At 40.5% G+C, this 16,117-nt stretch overlaps 3 protein-coding genes across 8 annotated transcripts; 1 reads left to right on the top strand and 2 right to left on the bottom strand.

Annotated features, from left to right (window-relative positions):
- Positions 1 to 290: 290 nt before the first annotated feature.
- On the bottom strand, positions 291 to 3,629 carry LOC107216880 (dimethyladenosine transferase 2, mitochondrial). 3 transcript variants are annotated; one of them, XM_046745195.1, is made up of 4 exons: positions 2,724 to 3,629; positions 2,240 to 2,547; positions 1,931 to 2,157; positions 291 to 427 (listed from the first exon to the last, which is right to left on the bottom strand). In XM_046745195.1, the coding sequence occupies exons 1-3, from the start codon at positions 3,480 to 3,482 to the stop codon at positions 1,968 to 1,970; spliced, it is 1,257 nt and encodes a 418-aa protein (XP_046601151.1). In that variant the 5' UTR covers positions 3,483 to 3,629; the 3' UTR covers positions 291 to 427; positions 1,931 to 1,967. The 3 variants fall into 3 exon arrangements, with proteins under 3 accessions (XP_046601151.1, XP_015509685.1, XP_046601150.1); XM_015654199.2 differs by lacking the exon at positions 291 to 427 and adding an exon at positions 1,071 to 1,232; XM_046745194.1 differs by lacking the exon at positions 291 to 427 and adding an exon at positions 1,071 to 1,169.
- A 98-nt stretch (positions 3,630 to 3,727) lies between these two features.
- LOC107216873 lies at positions 3,728 to 5,797 on the bottom strand. The gene is made up of 5 exons (XM_015654191.2): positions 5,357 to 5,797; positions 4,816 to 5,214; positions 4,527 to 4,722; positions 4,204 to 4,419; positions 3,728 to 4,081 (listed from the first exon to the last, which is right to left on the bottom strand). Exons 1-5 carry the CDS (start codon positions 5,424 to 5,426, stop codon positions 3,829 to 3,831), a joined length of 1,134 nt encoding a protein of 377 aa, XP_015509677.1. The 5' UTR covers positions 5,427 to 5,797; the 3' UTR covers positions 3,728 to 3,828.
- A 281-nt stretch (positions 5,798 to 6,078) lies between these two features.
- LOC107216899 (metastasis-associated protein MTA3) lies at positions 6,079 to 15,616 on the top strand. 4 transcript variants are annotated; one of them, XM_046745164.1, is made up of 13 exons: positions 6,079 to 7,081; positions 8,315 to 8,382; positions 8,603 to 8,696; positions 9,512 to 9,700; positions 11,009 to 11,260; positions 11,485 to 11,756; positions 11,925 to 12,113; positions 12,271 to 12,699; positions 12,778 to 13,432; positions 13,533 to 13,679; positions 13,753 to 13,782; positions 14,223 to 14,497; positions 14,707 to 14,844. In XM_046745164.1, exons 1-13 carry the CDS (start codon positions 6,976 to 6,978, stop codon positions 14,713 to 14,715), a joined length of 2,715 nt encoding a protein of 904 aa, XP_046601120.1. In that variant the 5' UTR covers positions 6,079 to 6,975; the 3' UTR covers positions 14,716 to 14,844. The 4 variants fall into 4 exon arrangements, with proteins under 4 accessions (XP_046601120.1, XP_046601119.1, XP_015509712.1 ...); XM_046745163.1 differs by having other exon boundaries at positions 6,084 to 7,081; positions 14,223 to 14,493; positions 14,707 to 15,616; XM_015654226.2 differs by lacking the exon at positions 13,753 to 13,782 and having other exon boundaries at positions 6,086 to 7,081; positions 14,223 to 14,493; positions 14,707 to 15,616.
- Positions 15,617 to 16,117: the final 501 nt, after the last annotated feature.

Raw genomic sequence — 16,117 nt, 5'->3', positions numbered from 1 at the left:
CATTTCTACGACTCCCATTGGGGCACAGCTTCGCTGGTGCATCTATGATCATAAACGGATCAGTACTTGCCGATGTACATTCCAACTGAAATGTGGCGTCGTTGACAATTAGATATTCGTTTTGAGCACACGGCCCCCCTATTTTCCTCAACTCGTAACACGTATTATTGTAAGAAACCAAGCCATCTTGCTTGCAGGGATTCCGTTCACACTTTGGGACTACTTCTCCTTGTGGTAGAACAGCGTAATTTTCGGGCCGGCAAGGGCCCTGCCTGTATGCAGGGTGGCATGAATTGTTGAGCGGAAAGTAGAGATAGCCAGGTTTACAATCACACTCCCAGACGCTCTGAGCGCCATCCCCTGGATACAGAAGCATGTTTTCAGGACATCTATCTTCTATGTCAAGTGGAACGCGCTCAGTTACCTCCTGGAAATGATCAATACATCACACTTCACTAGTATACTGTACCTGCTGTTACAAAGAGCACTATTGACTCAATTTGCATCGCTCTGGTAATCAAGTCTGTAAAATCAATCTTCGTTTTAGGCAAGAAAAAAAAGACTGCCACTTCCAAGTTTGATTCCTCGTATCTGGTATCTTATTGATCCTCAATTTTCAGTAGGTTTGAATAGAATTTCGTGCATTCAATCAAGTTTACAGATATCGAGAAGCCATAGATTGAGGTAAGTCCAAAAAACTTTAATCTTGTACCTTTGCTACTTTTTGTTTCAAACCAACACTACATTGAAATAAAAAAAATTGTTATTTTTATAAAATAATAATGAATATTACGACTTGCTAATTTTCTATTACCGTTGCATTGTTACCACTCAACACATCTCCACTGTTCTCGTCATCTGGGAACTTGATATCTTGACCTGATGTTCCCAATGTAAATATCACCGTTAAAAATCCCAATATTAACCACACCATATTTAAAAAGAATAATCTTCAATGAAAATTTGGATTTTTCCCAAGGAACACCTGTATGTTTTAATTACAGAATATTTATGATCAGCATAAGTAAAACTGAAGAATAAACGAGTCAGGTCAAAGAAACAACTGAGGATTCGATTCTGTTATTGATATTTATTATTCTTTGTCGCTTAAAAGCTTTGCTGGTTAGTGGCAGGCTAGCACTGCGGCGGTTGTTACACTGAGAGGTTTTCTGTAGAGTAATGTAATATACCGTTATACCACGGAGTCTCTTGAGCTCCAAGGCTAACTAGTACTGAGAAAAAGGAAATAACAAAAATACGAACTGGTTGTGAACTGGTGGTCATTATCAGGCAATGGGATCATGGTAGAATAACATATCATGTATTATAATTATTATGCTTTTGGGTATAGCACAAACAAGATAAGCAATCCGTTGTATGATGCACAAAAACAGGGACCAAAATAATTAGTCAGAATATAATGCACTGGGAATGTTCGTTAATTAATCTTTATCAGCTTCTCGGAAAATTTTTTACTCTACCATGTAACACTCATGCGCATTTTACCGTCCTATTATAATTTCAATTTCATTTTAGAATTATGGTAATTTGCGGACGGTGTGTGGCAATAGATTCATATGCCGAAACATCACAGCTAGCAATTACGTGATTGCTGACAAGTTTGAGCTAGGATTAAAATTGACCAATCCATTGCTTATAAATTATTGTTACTTCTTTGTATCAAAAATTATATAGAAAAAACCAAAGTTCGTCTTATAGTAATATATTGGCGATAAGAATTTCTTCTGTGTTTCGCGGAAATTTTGCAAGGAATTTCTATTTTTCATTGAGCAAATGGATATAGTAACAGCTGTCTCAACGGGTACATGTATCGATAAAAATATATTGGGTAACTTCCATCGATTGGATTCTGTATGTAATAATCCAAACAACGATAAAGGTAAGTGGTAACTGATTAATGTATGTATACCTATTTGTACAGGATGTAAAGGAACCATATTTCTGACTCAGAAGAAGAGCGTCTCCATTTTCTGGGATGAATTCTCCATACAAGGTATGAACGAAGATCCAAAGCTATGCCAGGTAGAAAATTTCTTGAAGATTTTCAATATATCTTCCGATGTCAAATCCCCAAATTGAGTGAAAACATTAAATCCTTGCTTGATTAAAGCAGGTCCACAACCCGGTTCCCAGGCTCTGTCGAGGAAAGGGCTAAGGTAGTAACGATAAACGAGTAGCTTGTCTCGAAATAACTGCTATTGGATGTGAAACAACTCACTCCATTTGTTGTATAACTTTGCTTGTTCGTGCGTACATATTGTGATGAACAAAAAACCAATACGCCTGTAAGAGTCTTTCATCAATAACTTCTGAGAAGAGATTTTTCTTCCCTTCGATCCTAACGACGTACATGTACTCCTCAGTCCTGGTCTTTTTCCCTTTGTCAGATCGCATGGGAGTCGACTGCCAGGGTAAAAATGCTTTTCTAGGTACTTGACCAAGTAGTTTGTAGTCAAATATCGTTTGAAATAATATGGGCAGACTCGTGTACCTGACCAGTCCGGTTGATCCATCACATGTGAATTTCTGAGAGCAACGAATAGTGAAATATTTATGAAGAGGCGTGTGGCGATATATTTTAATTCAGACTACGCGGTGAACTGTTAATTTTGAAATCACGCCCGACCAACCCCAACTCACAACTATGACACTTCCATTCATTTCTAAGAATCAATTAAAAAGACTTCCGATATATAACAAACCTCCCAAACGCGTGGCGGTAAACAGAGATAAAGGCACGGTCTTCCGTAGGAGTACATCTTGCTTTGTCTAATTATATCCATCATTACAAAACTAACAAATTTGGTATCCGAAACAGTTCCGACAACTTTCAGACCAGGCTTGTCACCCCATGGAACACGTGAAAACTCTGGAAGAAGCTGAGCCACCCTTTTGACCTCGTCGTACTTGTCGAGGTGAACTAGTTTCCAAAAACTCATAAAATCTGTTTTGTCAATTGTTAATTTATCCGGATATTCTTTCGACAAGTCCATCAAAAATGGCTCAAACTTTTCATTTGGTTCCAATGCTTTTAGGAACTGAATGCCAGCGTCCATAATTTTCTTCGTCAAACAACCCATCCCTGGGTTCATTTCAATGACTTTGGAAGAGTCTGTCATGAGATCGTTTTGTATCAAATTTACAACTTGCGAGGCCACACCATCGTGACACAAGTATAAATGCTCGCTATTTGTGCTTGACAAATTCATCAGATTTATTGGCAGATCGTCGATGTGTTCCTGGAGCGTTGTCCCGCTGAAATATTCTAATATTTTTTCCCTCGCTTTCACACGTCTTCTACCGAGCGGAACACTTGTCCTCCGAGGCGGTTGATCCACTGAAACAGTGCAAAATTTTGCGTATCTTCCCCCACGTACATTTTGAGCTTCTATGAATTTCGAGATTTTTGAGGTTATAAATCTACGGAATAAAAATCCAGCCTTTGTCTTGATTCCAATCATTTATCTGTAATTTAACTGTTCTACGAATGGTTATGATTCACAACTAAAAGTCTATGGCCACGACGGTGGTAGCACGTGGCTCTAAATTTGCACGAAGGATCGACAACGTCGATTTTGCGCGCATTATACTGCGCATGTTAGATGCATGCTTGTGTGCTACCGACTGGGTTATGCGCATATGCATGAATGATAACGAAACTGGTGCGAAAATAATTATGGTTGGATTATAAGGAAGGCGGTCAACATATTATTAATATATTTATTAGAATAATCCCGGCATCTTGTGCAATAAAATATGGATTCGTTACAGTATTGAGCTTGAATACACATTTCGATAGAAGAGTGGTTATTTCTTCTTTTTTCCTTTTTTAGCTAGCGCTAACTGCGGTGGCAATGGTAGTTTAAGTACTACAACGTTCTTATTGTCTTTTGTCGGCACTGCACCTACGAATCTCGCCAATTCCCCCAATTTCTTAATTCCAGCACCGTTTTTTACAATCGTTGTGAAAAGATTCAAGTCCAGTGTAAAGTTTGATATTGTAAGACCGAGGATTAAGCAGTGCATAATTCCTTTGTCTCGCATGCTGTTCGGCCGTTGCCTGCAACGAATTCCATAATACAGACCAATGATGACTTATAATTTTCAAGAACTTGCTTTTATTACTCACTGAAAATAATTATTTCGATTTAAATTTTTCATAACATAGCAATGAATGTTTACCTGCCCTGAGCACTACGCATGCTATAAGTTTGTATAACGTAGTCATTGACATCACTCGATTCGCTACATATTATTATTCCCCTCTTCTTGGCATCTTTTATTGGCATATTGAGCCAAGCAGCAACTGCTTCTAGGTAAAGCAGTAGTGCAATTTTTACTGTACAACCATCGTCCGTCCTCAACACTTTTAAAGTTTCCATAAAGAATTTAGATTTTCTGAAAGGAACGATTCATCTCATGTACATATTGCGAAAGTATTATCATAAATTATGTTGAATTTGATTTTCCATTGAATTGATATTTCAGCGATATTATTGCAATACCCTTCTTGTTCTTGATTTAAGACGGATTTGGCAGCATCATACAAGGTTTCCAGTTTAGCCAGAGGAACGATGTCATTTATATTATATACATCTTGAACATCGGAAGCATTCCTGTTGCACTCAGGTAAATTTGTGTTCGCTACCGATTCGTCGTGCAACGACGGTAGTGAAAGATCTGTCCTTTCGATACTAATGTCTGCAAAGGTTGAAAAATGATTGAATATTTGATTAAAAAATGATACTATCGAAGTGAAACAGATCGTTTCGAGCATCAATTTGCCAATCTTACTAGAAACTGTTTCCTCCAGTTGTTTCGTAACAGAGTTGACATTAATTTTCATTCTCTCTATCTGCTCCGTTCTTCGTTTAACCCTTTTGGAACCAAACTGTTTATTCAGTAGAGCAATTTTGTCGTCATCTACGTCCTTGCCGCCCTTTGGTTCTTTGTCCAGTACGGGAGCTACCTGCCATCTCTCAGCTTGGACTAAACGGACTTTGCCAGTTTTCCTATTGTGAATGGCAAGCATGGTATAGGTCGGAGCTTCGTCAGGATCAGGTCGGTAACCTTTATAAACCACCTGCCCGTTCGAAAGAGCGAGTAGTTGTCTGTTGACTTTGTTGTCACAGTACAATCCACATTCCATATTGACAGCCTCATCATCCTTTAGTTCTCCGTTTTGAAAATCAACTGAAAGGCAAATTTGTAGACTAAATATGAATAAAAAGTATCATCCAAATCGCCTAATCGACGTATGACAATGGGTACGTGCCGAGTAAGGTTAGCATTGCTTTTTCTATGTGTCGTATTGTCGGGTGGGATTATTTCTTACCAATAATCGGTTGAATTTTATTCGGTTTGAGAGAAACTTTATCGATTACCGCCTCTATCGGATGTTTCATTTTTTGCGCTAATTGTCCGTGATAATTGTACAAGAAGAATATTTGTTTACAGTTAACCCCGAGTAATATCTTATCTGTTGTTCAGGGATCCACGTGGTCTGGCTCCGTCGGTAATTGGTAATTGGTCGTTCGTATCTACCATGGAGACTAGAGACAGGAGCACGAACTGCGGTTCAGTTGAGTGAATATAATTGTATAGTCACGAGGCAGCGCTAGTGGGCTCGAACGGCTCCAGTTCGAGCAGAGTGTGAAATGGGAGCAGCGGACCCCGACCAGGCACAATTTACAAAGCCACGAGGGGGGAAACACGGGGGGAACCATGGAGACTTAGGTATAAAGTATATACAAGCAATACGGCGGCGAGAATTTAGATGGAATTTAGACGACGCCGGCGGCCGGGACGATGCCAGAGACGAGCACTCGACTGAAGCCTTTTGAGCCCTCCAGCGCCACCCGGCGCCCAATTTTTAATGACGTATTTTACTTTCCATTTAGTACAGCAGTTCGTGCTCCTGTCTCTAGTCTCCATGGTATCTGCAACACGTCTTGGTTGCCGGTGAGCAAGTAATGCATTCATGCCTGAAACCCGGAAATGGACGATCGCAGCGCCACTTACACGAAAAGAATGATATTTGACCAGTGCCGTGGTGTTCCGTGGTCCGCGTCCCGTGTCCCGCAATGTTAAGCGGTTTAAATAACTACTGAGTTTCCGCACCTATGACTTCATTCGCCTATGATAACCCAGGGTGTGAAGTTGTGCTGTATTGTGATGTACCGTGTCACACCGGGCGGCGTTCCGTGCGCGATTTGTTGACAAAAGCTTGCGGAATTCTGACACTCGTGTAACGTCGAAGTGAAAGCAGTACATTACTCGTCAACGATATGATTGCGGGATCGTTTGTCGAGCTGGAATCTTGACCAAGCCGAGCCCAGCACGAATCTAGCTTGCTGACGACTCGGCGGACGAGTAAACGAGAGGGGTGATATTTCACGTTCGTTTACGGACGCATGTATACATGTGTATCGACATACGTGTCATATGTAATACCTGTAACGTGTGCGCGTGTGTTTTGGAGAGAGAGACTCAACGGTATTAAAAAGGGAAGGAGCTACCGCGCTGGGCTAGTGGAAAAGAGAGAGACACAGAGTTGCGGGTTTGTACAGTGTGTGCTTGGCTCTCTTTCTCGCCAAAATGAAAATGGCGTTGGTCTGTTGAACGGAATGGGCCGCCGCCAAAGATGCTCGCGGTTCTAACGGGCACGTGAAATTTGTGCGCGCGTCGAACCAGGTGATCACAGGTCGATATAATTCTCTGTGCCGTATGAGTGATAAATAGATAATAATCGGACGTAACCGATGGACATATGAGGGTTAAAAAGTTACGATGAAGTGACGAACGGAGCTAGGACTAGGACTAGCAGGGCGACGACAACGACCAGGCAACAACGACGACGACGACGAAAACGGCAACGACGACTGTGCGTCTCAAGTGTCGGCTAAAGTCCCCTAGTTGTGGCGCGATTGTGCGCGTTTGCAAGGGAGAGCGCCGATGCCGGCCGAATACTACGAAGATTTTAAAACAAATTTTCAAAGGGCGTTGCAAATCGATTCTCAAGACTCGTGCAACATGACTGCAAACATGTACCGGGTTGGAGGTATGACGCATTCTTTTATTCCATCAAATCGCTCTTTCGACCATTTCAATCCTCCCCCTAGCTTTAATCACCTACGAAAAATGAATGTTTGCAAATGGCAGAACCGATGGCGCCTGTACGCGTCCCTCTCCGCTCCCCCGTCCTTCCCCCCATTCCTTCCTTCCGTCCTTCCTTCCTTCCTTCCTTCCTTCTTTCTTCCATCCATCCCCCTCCTCATCGGCATACGTACGTATCTACGCACAGTGTCCAACACTCGCCGCTTCTCTGATGAATATCCGTGCGACCCCTTGCCGCCGGTCGTTTGTTTCTTGCGCAGCGTCCGCCATCCGCATTTTAAGACGCGTCGGACACGTCGAATACTCATGTTTCCGTCATCTCTGCTTCTTTTTTACTCCTGTTATCCGTGTTGAGCACATTCATTATCCATCCTCTCCGCTCCTGTTATGAAAAAATTTCTTGTATACAACGTGTCGCCCTGGACTGTTACTGTATACGCCTCTGTATGCATGAAATTTATATTATAGCATACAATTAAAATGTAATGAAAATCTAATCGAAACTGTTGAACAATGATTAGATCAAGATTCTAGCGTCACAATCTTCGATGAAATTAATGTTAATTTTATACAGAGAAAATTTGGTGGTTGTGGGGACTCTGTGTCTTGCGCTACCTCTGTACGATAGCCTTCCTTCCCTCAGCCTGAGTGGTCACTGTCACTACATATTTCTGGTATGCGTTTGGAAGGAAAAGTATGTCATTTAAAGAATTTCTGCCAAGATTTCAATTCGTCTGAAGAGCAAAGAAACTATGGTTCGAATATCTTTACCTATCTTTATAAATTTTTGACTGTTTGATACATTTATTTTCACGTGATAATGAAAAGAGGCTTGGAATTATGATGCATAGAAATGCCTGTATTATCATGGTTCAGGGTTTGAAGCGCAGTTACTTTATCGTGCGAACAGGCGTAGGGAATTTAAATTGTCTTACTATTGCGCAGACACCTGTCCATGCTTAGTTGGTCAATTTATGGGAAAATTGTACATTCCTTAGGAAAAAAAAAGTACTAATAGAAGTAATAGTAACGTGTACACGATGTAACAAAAAATTACATGTATTCAGCCGAAATGATATTGACATCAACGACCAACCAAAACTGACCGGTGGTTTTGCTTTAGTTTTGTGAAATTGATAGGCACTGAGATAATGATATTGTTTTCGATATTTTTCAGACTATGTGTATTTTGAGACGTCGTCAACCTCACCCTATCAGATTCGTAGGATAGAAGAATTGAACAAGGTATTTGTAGACATATGTAATAAGTATAAAGTGGTTAACATAAAGTAATTTCTTGGTGTCCAAACTCACTAAGAAGACAAATTTATTCTAATAATATGTTTAGGCCTGTGTGGAGAGAATCCACCTTGGGTCATCAAAAAACCAGTTTCTATCAATAAATATTCTCAATCGAAGTAAGCGTGAATTTAATTATTCACATTGAATTGGATCAATGTTTCAGACGGCGAGTGGAAATGTTGAAGCAAAGGTGATGTGTTTCTTCAGGCGCCGAGACCTTCCATCAACTTTAATTATGCTTGCGGACAAACATCAATGTAAGTTTGCACTGCTTTAGTCGATTTGTATAAAAATTACCTTTTCATCAAGGCATCATCCATCATTTGTTTCTATACCAATTCCATACATTAATTTGAAAAGTATCTAGAAATGAGTATAATCTATGTATTTTGATATGATGCCATTGTACATATTTAAAAAATAGGCTGGTCCTACTCTTCCGGTATCAATTAGCGGTAGTAATGAGATGCTGAAAATTTTGGCAAAGTATGCATGATGAGTTGTAGTAGAAGAAATGGGGCTAACTGTATCGATCTATTTGAAGAGGCAATGGAAAAGCTATCGGGAGTAGTATTTACCTTATTCGGAATTCTTTTTTCTATACCCTGTCCTCACCACTGTCCACTTTCATACTGTCTTTTCCAGCCCAGAGTGTATGAATCGTTGATGTAATGGTATAGGATTTGGGTTTGGTTTGGCGGAGCGTTTATCTGTCCGCAATAGTTTACAACCATATATCTGTTTGATTGTGATACACAGAAGGAGTAAAATTATCCACTTCCAGCTCCTGCAGAGTTATAATTTTTTTCATTGCCAAAATATCATGTTATTTGTGTGACCAAGGTTTGACTGCTGATATTTTCTTTCCCTCTTATTAAGTTTTAGTAATATTATTATTATTCTGATAAATGTAAATCAAGATTAGACGACATCTGAGCATAAATATGTTGTAATGTTCTTAGGTATTTGTTTGCCTGGATGTTAATGATATTGTTTTTAATGACTTTGAAAAGTCCTGGAAACGCACGGTCAGAAATATAAAGGTGGAGTGAATTTCTCATGTAAATTCCAGTGGCAAGTGTGGAGCAGCAAAGGTCAGATTCCCCTGCTGTCACCCAGATTCAAAAACTGGAGAATCCGGATTCGACTAAGGATTTAACTGGTAGAGATAGCATTGGGATGGGCCCTAAATCGACAGCAAAATCAGGAGGTAAAGGTGGTTGGCTAAAGGCTCCGCTTTCAGAGGCCCAGGAGCCCCACGGTGAGTCAGTTAGCAAACTGAATTGTTCGCCGCTCAATTGAAACTGTCTACTCAATACTGGCCAAACATAAAATATAACGTACGACATTAATAATGAACAAGTGCAACACGGGCATTTATCTAGCTAGGACTTTCATTCCGAGTTGTAGATTGTTGAAATAAGCAATTTTGGTTATACTGTACGTTATTTTATCACTCGGGTAAGACCGAATTTCGAAGATTTCAATACAATTGCTATTATGTCTGTAAATTGTGTAATCGCCGTCAATAACGGAAATGTGAGAGCTGTATCTTATCTTGATGAGAATTGATATAATTTTCATAGTTATTGGTAAAAAAAAGGATTACTTTGTCTGCTCTGCTATTGAAAGACGTGGATCTAGCTCGTTAGATTCGTTAATTTTCTTTTGGCAATCAAACATTTCTTTTCCAAGTTTTCCTTGGTGTTCGTCGGTAGTGGCAGCCAATGATGATCCACGGCTACTGACTCAAGGGTGGGATTGATTAAAATACTTCGTAATCTTGGTGGTGGTCAATAGTTTAGATACAAATCACTGTAAGGGCGAAGTGACACGATAGTTGGATATTAATCAATGCTGCTTCTCTGAAGCGTTATGGCTGTAGCATTGAATCTGTTTCTCTGCATCTATGTACGAGTAATGAAATCCCGGACATATATTTTTTTTTTTTTTTTGCCCTACAAGTTTGTATGTATGGTGTTTTTTCAATTGGTTTTATTAATTTTCTTCATTTCCACAAATGGGAAATGCTTTTAAGAATTCTTTGATTCATCACTTCATTATTCACTAATAATAAAAATGTACTAGATCACTGTTATTGTATATCTGCCTGTAACTCCCTGCATACAAATAGTGACAAATCCCACCATGTGTCATGATGATTCTTTAGTAATCTGAGGCTGCTACTTGATGAAGAACAATATTTCAAACTTCAAAAAAAGGGTAATTAATTTAAGGTCATACACGCATTCGCGAACATGATGGATAGTTAAATATAGCTTGATTACACGTTTGAACATTTTTGTCGATCTCTGATTATATAAAAATATTTTTTTCATTTTCTGTGATAAAAGCAATGCTTTAGACATATACGGGCAGTGAGTAAACAGTCTTTTTTTTTCGTTATTTTTCTAATGAAACTAATGATATCTTCCAGCGCGTATTCGGCGAAGTGAAAGATGAAAGAATTATAAGCCCTTGTTACGCAATTTCATTTATGTATATTACGATGAGCACTGATGTTTTGCTCCAGCATTCATTTATTGTCGTTTATTAATTAAAAATACAGGTGTGGACGAAGGGTCCGTAGGAAGTGGGGGAGTAGGCGATCTTAGCGTCAAGCAACGACACCAGATGAAACACCGAGAGTTGTTTTTGTCACGCCAGGTTGATACGATGCCTGCAACTCATATAAGGGGAAAATGTTGTGTTACTTTGTTGAATGAGACAGAGTCTTTGCTAAGTTACCTAAACAAAGAAGATTCCTTTTTCTACTGCCTCGTTTTTGATCCGGCGCAGAGAACTTTACTCGCTGACAAAGGTAATGAATAGCATTTACTAACTGATTGTTTTAAAATCCCACACTGCTGATATTTTAAAATAAACAACTTGCAAAGGCAAGTCGAGTTTTCGTTATTTATACACTTTTGTTTCTTTTAGCCGAAACTGCAAATGGCTTTAGAGAAAATTTGTAGGATCTTGAATAGCAGGTATATTGTTGAGAAGTTGTTCTGAATTTTACCGGGTTCGTGTTTGTTTCTTTAGGGGAAATCAGGGTTGGTAGCCGCTACCAGGCTGACGGAATCGCTTCCGCTCCTTTGACAACGGTAGAAAGAGAAACAGACCCACGAAGACTCCAGGATCTAGAAACATTGGTTTGGACTCCTCGCCATTCACTGACCGATCGTCAAATAGATCAATTTCTTGTCGTCAGCCGCTCAGTGGGCACATTTGCTCGTGCCCTAGATTGCTCTTCTTCCGTCAAACAACCTTCTCTTCACATGTCTGCGGCTGCTGCTTCTAGAGATATTACGCTTGTGAGTAAGCTCAGTGATCTAATACACTAGCAATAATTAAATTCTGTACAGTCTTGTAACCAAATGTTGAGTAATATACGGAGTGCAGTGTCCAGAGTGATATTTAACTTATCAACACACGAAACCTGAACTAAACTAAATTGAATATTATTTTCATTATTATCACAGTTTCATGCCATGGACACTCTGCATCGGCACAACTATGACGTTGCAAAAGCCATGTCGTCGTTAGTGCCCAGTTCCGGTCCTGTATTATGCAGAGATGAAATGGAGGAATGGAGCGCCTCGGAGGCAAACCTCTTCGAAGAGGCTCTTGACAAGTACGGCAAAGACTTTTCCGACATTCGCCAGGACTTTGTAAGTTTGACTAACCAGTATTATTAATGGCATACTTATATATTTACGAGGAATTCTTCCTTTACTTCCTCTGTGCTCTCTTATCATTGAAATTTTTCAGTACATTTGAATTATTAAAGTAAAAATAATGACGACACGTTCTCTTTTACGATATTAGCTACCCTGGAAAACATTGAAAAATGTAATCGAGTACTACTACATGTGGAAGACAACGGACCGTTATGTACAGCAAAAACGTGTCAAAGCGGTAGAGGCTGAGAGTAAGCTGAAACAAGTATATATACCAAACTATAATAAACCACCATCGGGTACTGGGTCGGCACCTTCGACCACCACTGTAATACCGTTAGGAAACAACAACAACAATAGCAATGGGAAATTGCCAAATATACTCAATGGCAGTAGTAATGGCAACGTCCCCGGAGATGTAGGGGCGCTGCTGGTACCTGGTGTTGGTAGCAGTAAAGCGTGCGAAAGCTGCCAAGGCATGCAAAGCGGACAGTGGTACGCTTGGGGGCCGTCCCACATGCAGTGCAGACTCTGTCAGTCTTGCTGGACTTACTGGAAGAAGTACGGAGGTCTCAAGGTAGTTTGTGCAATTTCACTTGGTCCAACTTTCCATCGAAACTTTATAAGACGTGATACAAATACGATATGTCCGTAGGTACCGTCGCGCATAGATGATGCGGACTCTGAGAGGAAACGAGTAGGATCTGCCGGTGCGGGAGCAGGTGGTGCTGGTTCCGATGAAGAGGGTAGAGGAACCGTAGGCGCCCACAGGCCGCATCGATGCAGTATACCGTCTTGCGGGAAAGAATTCAAATTGAAGGCCCACCTGAGCCGACACTACGCGAGCGCGCATGGCGTCGACCTGCGCGGGACGGGCGTTGGCGTCGGCGTCGGAGGTGGTGGAGGTGGTGGCGGAGGTGCAGGGGGTGGTTCGCCGCGTCCGGTCATGAAGACGCGATCCGCTTTTTATTTACGCACTTCCGCGCTAGCGCGTGCGGCGCGTAGGCTTTGTGCTGCGCAATTGCGTACCCGTCACGCTGCTCGTGCACCCCATCAACCGGTCAATGCCACACCTCTCAGACATTTATGCACCTCGCCGCAATTGGCCACTAAAACTCCCGGGGAACTAAGAATCCTTGCCAGAGCAACGCGACCCAGACCACGTCCTCGCGTAACTGACATTGCTACGCGACTCGGCGATCATCCCTCTCCAAGGCAACCTGGCGATTGGGATTGGCTCACCCTTACAGCACCTGCTCAACGGAAACAACCGGATCGCGTCTTCTTTCCAAGACCTCCCAAGGCGCCTGGTACGAAGAGCCGATTTGTTATAATATTATGATCCTTTTTTCGATTACATCGCATCTTAAACACACATTCGCTGAATTCTATTTCTATATGTTTTCATAGACGGCAGCCTTCTGTACGAGAGAGTTCCCAACAAACCTGAGGCTGACAGGCTACCCTTGACTCCTCAACCCCAGCCGTCGCTACAGGTGCAGCAGACTATTCTTAAACGCACACGACCGCCGTTTGATGAAATAAATGGGTCCGATGGTGAGCACCATTATTTTAAAATACCAAGAATTCTTAGAACAATGTAAATACTGTCAAATTTCTCTGTTTGTTGGCTTTTACTCGGATGTGGACTGGGACGAAGGTAATGACTAATCAAGTTCTATTGCCATGACTGATGTAAATATTCGTACAATTTGCATTTTTTTCCTTGTTTTGAAAAAAACGATTTCTCATCATTGAAGTACAGAACTGAAATAGATTTAAAATATTGTCGATGGGTCCTAATGAAAATAGTGTAACTAGATAGAAAAATACAAAATTGCGACCCGCATCTGCAAGATGAGTAGTTTAAAACCCGCCTAGCTGGTCACCAATTCTCCATTCGTTCCTCTGAAATGTGTCCGTTTCCACGGGACGCTTCCTTATATTCGCCGTACTCGGCATTTTTTGGGAGTTGTAAAAATTTTTCAAACTTGCTTATCATCACGTAAAGACGTTCCATGTACGGTCTGCCTAAACGTTATTTTCGAATCTTCTGTGCTGTATCGGAATAATCGTAATATTATCATTATTTCATTTAAGGAATCGCTCTGAATGCTGGTCTTTCTGGCGGTCCACCTGCGAAAAGAGCTCATCATTCACAGCAGCTGCAGCATTCTAAGAGTACCTTGGAACACTCAACTCCCGCGGCAATGCCTTTACCTTCTCCACTAAATGGTAGAGCGGCACCTCATCCACCTACTCATCTCCATGGAGGTCAACCACCAATTTCTCGAAGCAACGCACGAAAACAAGTTATCTCTTGGATGGATGCCCCTGACGATGTCTACTTCCGGGCCTCCGATCAGGCCAAGTCGGTATACTCAATTTGAATTTTAATCCCTGATTCATTCAGTAAACACGGTTGCTATTTTTTGTTGTTTATTGACCGACCGAGGCCAGTTCATTTGTTCCAGAGTATGTTTGGCAGGAAAACACTGTTGTAGAAAAATGAACCAGGGATTATTGATGATTTGATAAGAGGTATGTTTTTAGTAACATTCTTTTTTGTTTGTGTTTTCTGCAGGAGAGTTAGAAGAACGCTTTCGTCGGTGGAACTGAGACGGGCGGCGCGCAAGCCGTGGCGTCGACTGCCGCCTCCTCACCATCCGGCACCTCCTGTTCAAAAGGCTCAACGAGGCGACGACATGGTCGTCATTCTTGATTAGATGTCGTGATAATGGTGAAGATGATGATGATGATGATGATGATGATTACAACAATAAATTTTGAATGCTCTATATTGGGGCTTAGGGATTGGCAAGGAGTTGAGAAATAAACTTCATTCAACGTTAATACCAGGGAATAGATAAATTACCATAATTGCTCGACTACATCTCAAATTATGTTGTGCGTCGAGATATTCATAAGCTGTCACTTGTCTGTCACCTTGTCTTCTTTGTGATTACACAGAATCTCTCAATTCATGTGAACACCATTCAAGAAATGTTGGTAATTCTTGATATTACAGTCCCAATGGTCACACGGCAATACTGGCATTAACGTCGACTTCAAATAGTAAAACGAGTTATTCGTAGTAATCGATTATCGTTGTTATTGATAATAATGATTATTATTAACTGAATGTACATATACATGTCTACAAACGTACGGAAGCAGGCTCGTCAATAGAAGCACATATAACTGATACATCTATTATCCATCCTCTACATACGCGCAGTAATATGCCATCAGTGAATATAATTGACTTGAAGAACTTTAAGCGACGTTGGTTTTGAAGCTGATAACACTTGGCTCATGTGCGTGTTTAAATATTGATGGGCAAATTTTGCCTGAGTTGACCGTTATATATTAGATGCGGGATGAAACAAATGCGAGTGAAAGCGCAAGAATGATGATTGTGAATATTTTTATTAAATTTTCAAGTTTGATGACATCCGTCGCAAAAATAAACAAATACATATACTTAAGGACAATTACTTGTTATAATTATCTTCACATGGTGTTGTGGTTGTTTTTATTGTTGTTGTTGTTATTATTATTACTATTATTAGTACTACGTCTCATTCAATTAATTTCTCTTTATCGTTCATACCTTGAGGGTCCTCTATTTGAATGGATTATAATGAACTTTATTCTCAGGATCAAGAGCTCAACGTAACTGTGTCATGACTATTGAATCCGATCTCGAAGCTACATGGAATCAAATAACATCGATGTCTCAAAGTATATGTTAAGGTTGCATTTTTTGGAATGACATGAATTTTGGTGAACATAACGTAGGGAAAGAACATGTTTTTGATATTCTCCATTTCACTAAAAACAAGGTCTTTGAGATCATTTGCAACCGTTGTAGATGGATGAATCAGGGTTTTTAAAAATCCCGTCAAATTTTGCCGCAAAATATTATAGCGCTAAACGTTACTTATTTACAATTTTTGGGGAATATCTGACTCTGTTTCAAAGTCGCTTTGTTT

This window comes from Neodiprion lecontei, chromosome 7, assembly GCF_021901455.1.
Source record: "Neodiprion lecontei isolate iyNeoLeco1 chromosome 7, iyNeoLeco1.1, whole genome shotgun sequence".
Classification (NCBI taxonomy): Eukaryota; Metazoa; Arthropoda; class Insecta; order Hymenoptera; family Diprionidae; genus Neodiprion; species Neodiprion lecontei.
The sequence above is the reverse complement of the archived record's forward strand: the minus strand, read 5'-3'. Positions and strand labels throughout refer to the sequence as shown.

Coding starts and splice junctions, on each gene's coding strand:
- LOC107216873 (XM_015654191.2), bottom strand. CDS start 5,426: ATGAAACATCCGATAGAGGCGGTAATCGATAAAGTTTCTCTCAAACCG. Junction 5,215..5,356: donor TAAAATTCAACCGATTATTG/GTAAGAAATAAT, acceptor TTTGCCTTTCAG/TTGATTTTCAAAACGGAGAA. Junction 4,082..4,203: donor ATGCGTAGTGCTCAGGGCAG/GTAAACATTCAT, acceptor AATTCGTTGCAG/GCAACGGCCGAACAGCATGC.
- LOC107216899 (XM_046745163.1), top strand. CDS start 6,976: ATGCCGGCCGAATACTACGAAGATTTTAAAACAAATTTTCAAAGGGCG. Junction 11,757..11,924: donor CTTCTAGAGATATTACGCTT/GTGAGTAAGCTC, acceptor TTATTATCACAG/TTTCATGCCATGGACACTCT. Junction 12,114..12,270: donor CCGACATTCGCCAGGACTTT/GTAAGTTTGACT, acceptor TTACGATATTAG/CTACCCTGGAAAACATTGAA.
- LOC107216880 (XM_046745195.1), bottom strand. CDS start 3,482: ATGATTGGAATCAAGACAAAGGCTGGATTTTTATTCCGTAGATTTATA. Junction 2,548..2,723: donor TACCGCCACGCGTTTGGGAG/GTTTGTTATATA, acceptor CGTTGCTCTCAG/AAATTCACATGTGATGGATC. Junction 2,158..2,239: donor AAAGTTATACAACAAATGGA/GTGAGTTGTTTC, acceptor TTTCCTCGACAG/AGCCTGGGAACCGGGTTGTG.